General features: G+C 45.3%; 1 protein-coding gene across 1 annotated transcript in view; it reads right to left on the reverse strand.

Moving 5' to 3' along the window:
* The window catches only part of WDFY4 (WDFY family member 4), a 120036-nt gene that overhangs the window by 23476 nt on the left and 84494 nt on the right, over positions 1–12066 (reverse strand). The window contains exons 48-51 of the mRNA XM_074154726.1: positions 2549–2591; positions 1628–1747; positions 1083–1200; positions 275–384 (exon numbers count right to left, since the gene is read on the reverse strand). Coding sequence (XP_074010827.1) covers positions 275–384; positions 1083–1200; positions 1628–1747; positions 2549–2591 — 391 coding nt within the window. The remainder of the gene's footprint in view (positions 1–274; positions 385–1082; positions 1201–1627; positions 1748–2548; positions 2592–12066) is intronic.

Consider the following 12066-nt stretch of genomic DNA (forward strand, 5'->3'; position numbering starts at 1 on the left):
CACAACATGTATTACAGAAACGAGGGTAGCAACTGTCTGCTGCAGCCCAAGTGTCTGTGCTTGTGCATCACCAGCAGCCTGCTGAAGAGGGCTGTCGGGAAATTCGGTGCCCCCAAATTCAGACACAGCAGAGAGCCTTTGGTAAGCCCAGAGTCCACACAGAGTATACGGAAAATATCAAAAGAATTAATCCTCCTTCATTGCACAGCCACTGTAATGTGCTACATGGCTCAAGATGAGGTGTAGGAGGGAAGCTATCTTCTTGCCCCCTTACCTGCAGAGAACAGAAGGTCTGGGTGAATGGCTCCATTCGGACCAGGTAAGATGCCACTATAATTGCTGACGAATAGTGAGTACAGTAATGGCACTGCGCTGAGAGGTCTCCTGGAAATTGGACACAAATCAGATTTCAGTGCAAAATATCACCATTTCAAACTGGACACTATGGCATCCAGTTACTACAGCACAACTAAATAGGGAGCAGGTCTTTAAAGCAGATGTCTTCAAGGATCTGTGAGCAAAAGCACACTTTGCGTGCTTGCATTGAATGCGCACAGTCACTGCCATCTCTGTACGTTCTGTTCTTTGCCTTTCACATTTCATTTTTTAAAGAATAAAGCCTTTAACTTTCCAGACCACCCCCTTCTCCGTTAGTACCAAAAAAAGGTCTTGATCTCCGGAGGTCAACAGCCTCAATGTTCTGTTGCCTTTTCTTACAGTAGGTGATAGCTAAGCTGTGTGCAGCAGTTTTCTACATGCAATGTAGCTAAAAGACAAGATTTGTGAGTGCATCTTTGCTAAGAAAGCAGGCTTTTCTAGGGAACACTGGGTTTTTCTGTAGCATCTCTTCCTGCCCAAGGGAAGGGGGCAGAATGCTGCAGTACAAGGCACGTAAGGCAGCGCTTGCAGGAGTCACTTCTCTTTGAATCCTCAACCAGTTTGTATCCACCCAGAAGTGAGAGGATCTTCTTGGCATGGTGGTTCCCTTGGCCACAGCTCTGGAAAGGTTTTGGGTGACCTTTTCCAAGGGATTCCCCAGGGGACTCAAGCCTCTGCTGTCTGTTACTCTCCTAAACACTCACCCTCACTCTTCTCCACCTCATTGTAGCGCTGGATGAACTTGTGTTTTCTCTCCACAGTTTGGGCTCCCATGGGCTTTGACAGGTCCCGAAACGTATGGGGATTAGAAAGGTTTAGAGTCTGAAAAGCAAAACCAGCAAAGAGGTGGATTTTTAGATCCCTGAATCTTAGACATCACGCATCAGTGATGACAGCTCAGTGACACTGGGTAGCAGCAAGGCTGGGTTGGGAGTTTCACCCGCACAAGAAGGCCACAGACTTGGTACTAAAACACCCATCTCCAAAACCAGGATGGGACTTGGAAAGAGAGTGGCAGCACATGCCACTGCAAGGACAATATGTACAAGGAGCTTCACAAACAAAGGGCCTGGCAGGTTGCAAACGGCTTTTGAGGCTTTTCTGTCCAAACCTCCTTGTCAGGGGCCACAGAAGCCCATCTCAAACTTTGAACCCTTGGTCTAGACCCCTCTGCTTCAATGGCATTAAACAACAAACCTTCACATGGTTGCTATCACAGAAAGCACAGAATTCTGCAGCAAGCACTGACCTCGGAGCGATAGTCAGCGAGGACCCATGGGAACACAGGATACTGCATGTAATCGTTGTAGCTGCGGCCAGCCAACGTGTTGAGGTACATGAGGTAATCAAAGTTGCTGATCTCCCTCTTCTGTCAGGGAAAAGAAACAAGCAATAAAGTTTCCTGACTTCACCCCTGAAAACCAGATGCCCCAAAGGCACCCTCAGAGCCCTGTGGTTCCTACGTCCACAAGGAAGAATTATAAATAGTGTAGTCAGTCACCCATTGCTGTTCAGGTCAGCACAATATCTCGCATATAACAATCCATTCAGAATCCGAATCTTCATTCTGGCTCTTCTTCAGACAGGCCCTTTGCATTTGTCTATAGTCACCCAGTGCTTTTATGCTGTATTGGCATAACAGGGAACTTTTCCCCAATTTAAAAGTGAGCCAAATGCATGTAAAGTGCATATTGGAAAATCCTGAACAACTGCCTGTACAGAAAAGGTTGCACCAAGTGCTACATATAAACAAGAAGGTATAGATTTCTTCAATGTGTCTTGGGTCACCAAGTTCGGGGGTACAGGAAAGTAAATGCATCTCTCAGCTCAGAAAAACATCTGGGAAAATGAGAGGTGCACTGATTTAGATGCAGGGACGATGTGTGAACAGTCATTCAAAACTAGGTGGCTCTCCCTGGTCTCGGTTTAAAAATGTGCATAAAATCACACTTAATCTGCCAGACAGTAGCACCATATGGTTCACAGCAGGAGAAGCAAATCCTCTGCAATAACCAGCCGTAAATACTCTGCTCCTCTTGCCAATAAACTCACCTCCAGCAGCGAGAGAACAGCTTAGGCCCTGAAGTACATACGTACACACGCACGTATCTGTACACGGACAGGTGCGGGAATTCTTTGCTTAACCACATGCAGCCAAGACTTAGCTTACCTGCCACTTCTGGAGCATTGTCTTCTCCCCTCCTGGGTGCTTCCTGCAGGGAATAAACATACAATTGAAATAGCCTCCTTCATAAAAATAAGAGAAAGTCAGTATATTAACGTCTGTGCTCACTGTGCCCCCTGCTCTCATCCCACAGAAATGAGAGAGAACACCAGGCCTAGAAGAATGTTGAGGTTTCATCATTGACCAAATAATTCTAAAATCAGAGCATCACTGGTTAGGTTAGTGCTGCAAAATACACATTTCATTACTGCTTTTGTTAGGAAAGAACACTTTGCCTAATGAACAGGGGTGGCCAAGGTCCATCCAGATGAATTTATCGCTGTCGGTCACTCTCCCTGAGACACGCTGACCCTCCCTGAGCTACTTGCCAGTTTGCTCCTGAATGAAGTGCCGCTTAAGCTATGATATTTAATAAAGAAACCAGAAGGAAATAGGGGGGTGGTGCTAAGGATGGATTCTGTTTGCCTTAAGATATCGCTGCAAACTGTGGTGGTGATGCCACACGGTCAACGGCAGGAATTCAGAAGCTGGTTCACAAGCAAAGATGATGCCCCTGAGGCAGAGGCAGATGGACCTGAAAATGTGGAAGGGTCAAATGTTCTGGGCAAATAAAAGTAACCTTTCAACTACACTGAGCTAGAAGGTGTCACTGTCTGAGGGCCATGGACTTGCTCTCGTCAATCTCTAGAGACCGAACTGAGACAAGTGACAGCTTCTGGATTAAAGACGCTTTTGATCTGCCAAAGTAAACAGGGTCACTGACGTGATACGATACAACTGGTGGTAGGAGATGCGGTTCCCCTTGAGTGTACAACTTTAATCCTAAACTCAGAGACAGGATTACTGACTTCCTGAAGCGTAAGGGCATCAGTTCAGCCACAGATTATAAAACTGCTACAGGAACAACTAGCTGTTATTTTGCTCTCTTGTGCTCTGTATTGGGTCACGCTAGAAAGCCTCAAAACTGGGCTTAAAGCAGCCTCAAAGAACTAAATGAAATACTGGAATGGTCTATGATCATTACAATTTTATTGAATTAGCAGTAGTAAATTTTGTAAACTGCCTCTCATTATTATGAATCATTAGATACAAGGAAGAAATTCTTTCCTGTGAAGGTGGTGAAACTCTGGCTGCCCAGAGAAGCTGTGGCTGCCCCATCCCTGGAGGGGTTCAAGGCCAGGCTGGATGGGGCTTTGAGCAACCTGGTCTGGTGGGAGGTGTCCCTGCCCAGGGCAGGGGGTGGGACTGGATGATCTTTAAGCTCCCTTCCAACCCAAACCATTCTGATTCTATGATTATTTTACTGCCTGTTCACTCCTGGACCACTTAATAATGTACATAAAGGAAAAACACTATGGTTTCCTCACAGTATTTTATTCCTTGCTTAGGCACTCTCTTCAGAGAAAAGTGTGTATCTGAGGGAAGGATTTTCCATAACCTAGGTAATAACCCTATTCCATGAATGAACATGAAACCCAGGACTAATTCTAGCTTATGGTCTACAACTCCTACGCTTTGTTTAGTTCTCCTGCTAAGCTTATCAAACCTAACAATGACAGGCTGTATTTGTAGAAACCAGTTAAAACAAAAATGTGTAGTTTGTATCTGATACAGGAAAATAGGATCTTCACTCTTTGTCCAATAGAAAAGAATAGATTATATGATGGTCTAATTCATAAATCAGAAGTCCATTGACTAGAGTATAGTTATGGTGGTTTTGCACCACCTGAGCCACACATAGCTCAAGAACATGGGAATTTTAAAGTAAAAAATACATATCATGGGGGTTTACCAGTTACAACTCAGCCCTCTCGCACTATATGTGGATTTCACAGAGCTCTGCCCCACTGGCCTTTGTAAAGTCTCCAACAGAGAGACTGTTGGAGACTTGGAACTCAGAGAGAGCATCTCAAAGGGATGGCACAGGACCAGGATTCCTGGCATTATCTGAAGTGTGGCTGGATTAGGGTGTTTGCCACAGAGGGATCAGGTTTGGTTCTTCCCTTTCCACAGGGGCAGACTCACTAAAACTGCCTGGGTTTATTTTGGATTTATGGCTGAGTTTGAAAGCAGGGGGTTATGCAATGTACAAACCAGCTCAATCCATTAGCCCTCCAGCATTTTGAAGTGAGAGCATAACAGATTACTATACACCGGACTACACTGGGCCAATCTGTGTGGATGTTTTGCAAACATATATAATATATGTTGACTTGTGGGTGCCATGACCCTCTAGTGGAACTCCTGCTGTGCTTGTCACAAGCCCTAAACAGTGAATAAAGACTCTACAAGGGTCAAAACAATAATTTCTCTGGTTAAATCTGGTTGGAAGCCGCTATATAATTCAAAGAGGTTGATGAGTTCACCATGTCGTGAAAATATGCAAGGCTAAATGTAGGCACTCGCCTGTAAGAGCCATACTTCTGGGTCTCAGGGGACTGGGCAGGATGCTCCCTCTGAGACTCCAGAGATCTGGAATTCCACATTCTCCCTTGTTGGCTCATAAGGACTTAGAACACAAATCGTGTTACTGGCAGCTCAAGCTCATTCCTCCTTCTCCTCGGTAATCAATCAGCATCCTCCAGACAACACCTCTCCAGCCAGCACAGAAAAAGCTCAAAGCAGATCAACTGCAGCCATCCAACCGCAGTAAGTGCATTTAAAAATAAATAAATAATCAAAGGCTGGTTTGAAAAAGAAACAAGAGAAGCGTTTCATAAATGTAAATAACTAAACTTCTTATGTAAAGTCAAGAGAAGTATCTACATATTCCTCTATACCTAAATCTATAAGGTATTTGTAGGGCTGTAGCCATGGCAGAATCTAAGCATGATGATAACGATGATCCACTTTTGACTACACTATACACAAGTGATTTATTAATCCCTCTTCCATTAACACCAGACTATGATCTCACTCTTGTGATAGCCAGTGCTTTCCATTTACTAGAGACAGGTGGACCTTAACCCATTTGGAGATTCATTGCAGATGAGATAATCTCAAAGGGTAAGTTTTTGCCCCCACTGAAATGAATACTAAAATTCCAATAAAGTTAATTGGGTTCTTAGACTTCACAAAAGCTGCTTTCATTTTCCTTTTTGTCTTCCATCCTCCTGACTTCTCAAGTCTACTAAACAGTGCTGAGGCTCTCCAAAAACCACTTCTCTTAAAAAAATCGTTGCAATTACCAAAAATATTGTGAGGGAAATCTGCTTCCTGGTGAGCCACAACCTAAGTCAAAGTCCTACTATTAAAAGGAATGTCAGCTTTCCCTGTGAAACAGTCAAGTCTCTCTCAAACCTCAGAAAAGTGCTATTTTAGAATAAAGGTATAGGGTCCTCCTTGTTTGATTGCACCACCTTCTGGGTATTACTCTGTGTTCAAAGAATAGAGGTATAATACAAAATTTATAAATAAGTATAACATTAAAGTAGGGTTCCTCAAAGTAGGATGTCTTGAAGGGTCTGGAGAGGAAGAAAGGAATCTCCCACTTTTACAGAACACTGTTTGCACTGTCTGTATTCACACAGACAAAGGGATAACACTTCCCCTGGGGAAATGCCGCACCCAGGCACACTTCAGGTCATAGAAGAAAAACGTCAGGTAAATTTAATTTGCTGAGGTGAGCAGAACGCAAACTCCAACCCTGGAATCAGGCAAGTACAGCAACATTATCAGCTTCTTTACGCCAATAATATCCCAGACCCATTATGAGCAAGAAAAAGGGACCTCAATGTTGCATCTCCTGTGACCACCACCTACCAGGAAACACTCAGCTATTTCTCTTCCATATCGCTTTCCCCCAGATACTATTTTGAAATTATTGCAACCAGTTACTAAAAGCTTGAGCTTGGTAGCCCCGGTCAGAGAGACAAATCCCAGTAAATTCACATTACAAAGAAGAAAATTCCTATGTTACAAAGGGAAGCTGACAAACAGCTTCTAACCAGGGCGAGAAGCTTTTTCTTTCTGCATAATTTGAAATTGAACATTTCGGGCACTGCCTGCCCTCCAGTTCCTTCCCCTCCGGCTTGAGCTCCCACGCTGGAACCAGACGTTATTCTAATGATCTCCAAGGACCCAGCGTTGCTGTTGCTTAGGAACAAAAGTTTCACAGTCTGTGGAAGGAGACTTGAATAGAGAGACCCTGGAGCTGGGGAACTCCTTTTTGCCACTCCTCCTCTTCCTCCTCCCCTCACACACACAAGTTTCTTCATTTTCCGTCAAGGAAGTATGATTCAGCATTCGCAGGACCGTCCAAAGGAAAGCGTCCTGTGCTCCACACTCACAGGTTTATTTCCAGACTGAGAGACTAATTAATTGGTCAAAGAAGAGCAGACAGAGGACGACTGCACAGTAACAGAGCATGAAGATTCATCCCACACTACTGTGACATCTCTACCTCGCCTTCTAAGCCTCCCTAGCTGCTGGGTAAGATCTTGTGCAGGGGGGCAGTCTGGCAGAATTGTTAAGAGGAAACAGTATTTTTATTTATTCTTGGTGGGCCTCGGTTTTATAAGTGACCTTGCTCTGAAGCGATCTAGAAAAGTAAGAAAATTAAGGAAGCAAAGCTCGCTTTGTCTATTTGCTCCCGGTTGGATGGAGTCCAAACCTGCCTGTTAGCAAGAGACTGCATTTAAGACAGTCAGGGAATTAATCTCTTTTCCACAACAGGTTGTATCCAACAACAAGGAAATGGTAACAGGCTCCTAAGCAGGGAAATAAAAACATTCCCTGGCTGGAACTGCTTGGCTTCGTGCAAAAATCATTGTACTGTACGAATGCTGGTTTTAAGCTTTATATGAAAGTATTTCCCTAGAGCTATTCCATGGGTGAATGAGGTGTCACCTCACTGCTTTCCTGTCCCCAGAGAGCTGCAGGGCATGCGGGGCTCTGCCGGGCTTGGCAAACCTGCTCCGCAATGTGCTGACTTCCAGGAGGAAAAACAGAGGCAACTTTTCTCACAGACCAGTTCAAGGTGGGATCAGGATGGTTCTGTGCAGCTTTAGGTGCAGTGAAGTGGGAGGCAGCAACCTATGGGAGGAGAAAAACAGGCAGAACCACAGGAGGAGGTCCTGAAACACCCAGGCAGTGTCACAGGGCAGAAGGTCTGTTCTGCTCCTGCCAGCCCTATGCTGAGAAAGGAAGAAGAAAGGTTCAGGTAGAAGAGACTGCATCATCAGGATTCAAAGTTGTATTCTAGGGTCAGATCTTCTTCTTAGGACAGGCTTAAACTACAATGAGTCATGACTGGGCCCTGTGCAAGTGCTAAAGTGCACATAAGGAGAAATCATAGAATGGTTTGGGTTGGAAGGGACCTGAAAGATCATCTTGCTCCAACATCCTGTCATGACCAGGGACACCTCCCACCAGACCAGGTTGCTCAAAGCCCCATCCAGCCTGGCCTTGAACTCCTCCAGGGATGGGGCAGCCACAGCTTCTCTGGGCAACCTGTTCCAGTGTCTCACCACCCTCACAGCAAAGAATTTCTTCCCAAGATCTAATCTAAATCTCCCCTCTTTCAGTTTAAAACCATTACCCCTCGTCCTATGGCTCCCCTCCCTGATCAAGAGTCCTTCCCCATCTCTCCTGTAGTCCCTCTGGGGACTGGAAGGGGCTCTAAGGTCTCCCCGGAGCCTTCTCGTCTCTGGGCTGAACCCCCCCAACTCTCTCAGCTTTTCCTCACAGCAGAGGGGCTCCAGCCCTCGGATCATCTTCATGGCCTCCTCTGGACCCATTCCAACAGGTCCATGTCCTTCCTGTGCTGAGGACTCCAGAGCTGGACACAGTTCTCCAGGTGGGGTGTCACCAGAGCAGAGGGGCAGAATCACCTCCCTTGCCCTGCTGGCCACACTTCTTTTGATGCAGCCCAGGATGGCGGTTAGTTAGCCCCAGACTTCCAAAAGACCTATCCAGAACAAAGATTTTACCAAGTGTGAATAAAAAGGGAAAGAGTTTTCTAGTCAGGGTGCTCTTTAGCAAGGCCTTATCACATCAAAACGCAGAGCCCCAGCCTTGGGCAAAGCCTTGCCAGCAACTCAGAGAGTGAACCCGGCAGTGGGGTGAGGGTTTAGAGAAAATGAGTAAAGAGAGTTCCCTCTTGTCATCACCATTTCTTAGGTAGAAGGGCAACACACGTACCTCTCCCTCTGCTATCCCCCAGGAGATGCACTGCGAGCATGAGATCGAACAGGAATAATTAACATTTACAGAGATGAGGGCTCCTGCGATTCCTGAATTTTTAATATCAGTGGCTACGGAACTGGAGCCCTCTCATGCAGAGCTAAAGAAAATGAGACGTGGCTAAGTAAGCTCCATTATCTCCAGTTACAGCCCTGTGAAACACTGATAATTAGTTTACAAGCATGCAGAGACAAGAGAGCTATTCATCCCCTTCAAGCTGTCTAGTGCGCTGCAGTGTTTCTGCAGAACTCTAACGCTAATCCCTATCTTCAGGATTGAAAATCATAGAATGGTTCGAGTTGGAAGGGACCTTAAAGACCACCCAGTTCCAACCCCCTGCCATGGACAGGGACGCGTCCCACCAGACCATGTTGCTCAAAGCCCCATCCAGCCTGGCCTTGAACACCTCCAGGGATGGGGCAGCCACAGCTTCTCTGGCCGTTACAGCTTCCTCGGCCTGAACCAGCCCCACCATCCACCTCCTCTGCACACCTTGCCTCATTGTCCCTTACAACTCATCTAAGTCTCCCCTCTTTCAGTTTAAAGCTGTTACCCTTTATCCTGTCACTCTACTCCCTGAAAAAGAGTCCCTCCCCATTTCTCCTGTACCCCTTTAGGTACTGGAAGGAAAATCACCTTTTTCTAAGTTTGAAACATGGCTTCAACTTTTAACTCAAATGAAATAGCGCTTGAAAAGTGTGAGCACTCCCCAGGGAGTTTTCCTCACGTTTTCCTTATCAGCACATCTTAGAGGCCCACAGTAGGATTTAAAAAAATCTGACTAAAGGAGGTGTTTAAGCCTCCCTGAAGCCTGGGCATCATCCAGTGCATCACACACAGAGATCTGCCTTCAGGAAAATTACCCTCATCTGTCTGTTTGGACTTCTTAAAAATCTGAAAGGTCCAGCTTCAAACTTCATAAAAGGTTGGCAAGGTTTACTGACAGCAAAGTACCCAAAGCCAAAAGGTTAAATTACTCTTACTCCTGACAAGGCTCCAGCACTCAACCTTCTACACCAGGCTCCCTCTAGTGCTCCCAGGCACACACAGCACCGAGGGACACCAGTACCAACAGCCAGCTGCAGAACACGTCCCACTTTCGGCTAGCCGGTATTTTTAAGAGAAGAAACTGATTTGGAGCAATGTTTCCCCCGTGGAATTTAAATGAAAAGTAATAGGAAAAAAAAACGCCTCCTGGGAACAAAGCAAATTTTTTTCTTTCTGCAAGTTTTAAAGATATTTTTAAAAGCATTTTAAAAGAAATAATAATTTCAAATTTAGAAAAAAATGTATGCATTTTTCCTTGAGGCTCCCTTTCATATTTTTTTAAAGGCATACTTGGATGAAAGCCTTCACTCCGCGTGCACTGAATGTTTTGGTCAACTCATCCAACACAAAATTCAAACAAAGAGGAAGTTGGACCCCAAAATCACCAGGTTCACATCAACTGCAGGAAGCAGCAAGTCTCTTTGTATCCAATTCTGAAGCACGGTTGCCACCCTCTGTGCACCGGTAAGGGACTTCGGATGCCCTGAATCCGCAGCAGGGCTCTGGCATTTCCCATGCAGCTGAACTTTATCTTCAGAGAATTGCCAACAAGAATATTGCATCAAATCCTTAAAATGAGTGAATTGTGATTAAAAAAACCTCTATTGTTTTGATGTCCAGAAATTCTTAACCACTCCTAGGCCAATTATTTAAGCTGAGATCAACAAAGGTGGAAAAAATGCTTAATTTTCTTCTGTATTTTGCTTCAGTTATCAGTCTACATCATCGATATTAACCCTGGGACACTGTAAGGTTAAATACAGCAAAGAGTGAGAGGCCTTCAGATATAATGGTAATATGGCCCTGCAACTACTGGCAGAGACAGGAACATGGGAGACAGACACAGAAAGATTTAACTGTGTTTGAATATTTTTATATATAATAACAAAGATTCAATTTTGGAACATACCCTCTGGGCAAGGCTGACCTCACTGCACTGCTTCCAGGATTTTCTGAAGCATCTGCCTCATTGCAGAGCTCCCAGGAGGGTGGGTGGTGACTGGCAGAGATCCCTCTTGCTTTTGCATTATTTTTGGCTATGGCATGTAATTGAAAAGGAGCTGAAAAGCCTTAGTTGTAGCCTGAGCTTCCCCTTCATGTATTTGCACATGATTAATGAGTAGCCAAAAAGCCTGAAGGGTTTGTAATGAAGCTTTTCTAATAGGGAAATGTATTGTAGACAAATCCATATTTTGTCCCAAACCATCATTCATCAACGCTTTGATGACGCGATTTGACTCTTCACAATTAAATGCCAGAGCAGCCAGAGCATCCTGAGATGAGCCAGCTGTAACCCATGCTCCTCTCTGCGCTCTGCTGAGAGGGACGTTGCCATCCATTTCCAGGGAATCAACCTATTTCCTTTGTCACTGGCCATAATTAGCACCTGTATTCGATGGCCTTTGATTAGAGATCGATCAACAAACCTGAGACTCCAGTAGACACAAGTCATACAGGCCTTGATCCATCAAAGCACGTAGCACGTGCTGAGTATGAGTCAAAAGCCTGACCAGAACACTTACACGTGTTTTTGGAGGGCAGGGTACCTTTGCAGTGGGAGTCCATCCGTCCCACAGCATGGATGGAAAGACAAGGTTGGAGTATCCAGAGTCTGTCTTTGAAAGGGGTTCTGGGCTCCCCCAAACATGAAGAGGAATTTCTTTCCTGTGAGGGTGGCAGAGCCCTGGAAGAGGATGCCCAGAGAGGTGGTGGAGTCTCCTTCTCTGGAGACATTCCAAACCCGCCTGGACACGTTCTTGTGCACCCTGCTGTGGGTGACCCTTCTCTGGCAGGGGGTTGGACTGGATGATCTCCAGAGGTCCCTTCCAACCCCATATCATTCTGTGATTCTGTGAAAACACAGAAGACACCAAGGCCTGGTTTAACCTGTCGTTAAGCAGCACAGACACAAACCCCCTGTTGCAGACCCCCTGCAGGTGATGTGTGAACTGCGAGCAGTCCTGGCAAATCTGGGAGCCCACTGCAGTGGTTAAACAAGACTCAATCCTTTGCTTTAAATATTTAATCTTTCAATAGCGTCCAGAGCCCAAAATCTCAGGTCCATTAAACAGGATGTTTAACCAACCTGTCAGGAGATGCCAGGCCTGGAAAGAAGGCAGCCTGTTGGTCTGGTAGAATAAGTACAATTTTGGATAGCTTGTTTTAGTGTAATCCCTAACGACTGGGTTGAGACCCAGTATACATTTTGCTTAGGTCCTCACATGGCTGATGGATAATAACACATTTCATTCAGTTTCATTACATGCTGAGCT

Source organism: Numenius arquata, chromosome 10, assembly GCF_964106895.1.
Source record: "Numenius arquata chromosome 10, bNumArq3.hap1.1, whole genome shotgun sequence".
NCBI lineage: Eukaryota > Metazoa > Chordata > Aves > Charadriiformes > Scolopacidae > Numenius > Numenius arquata.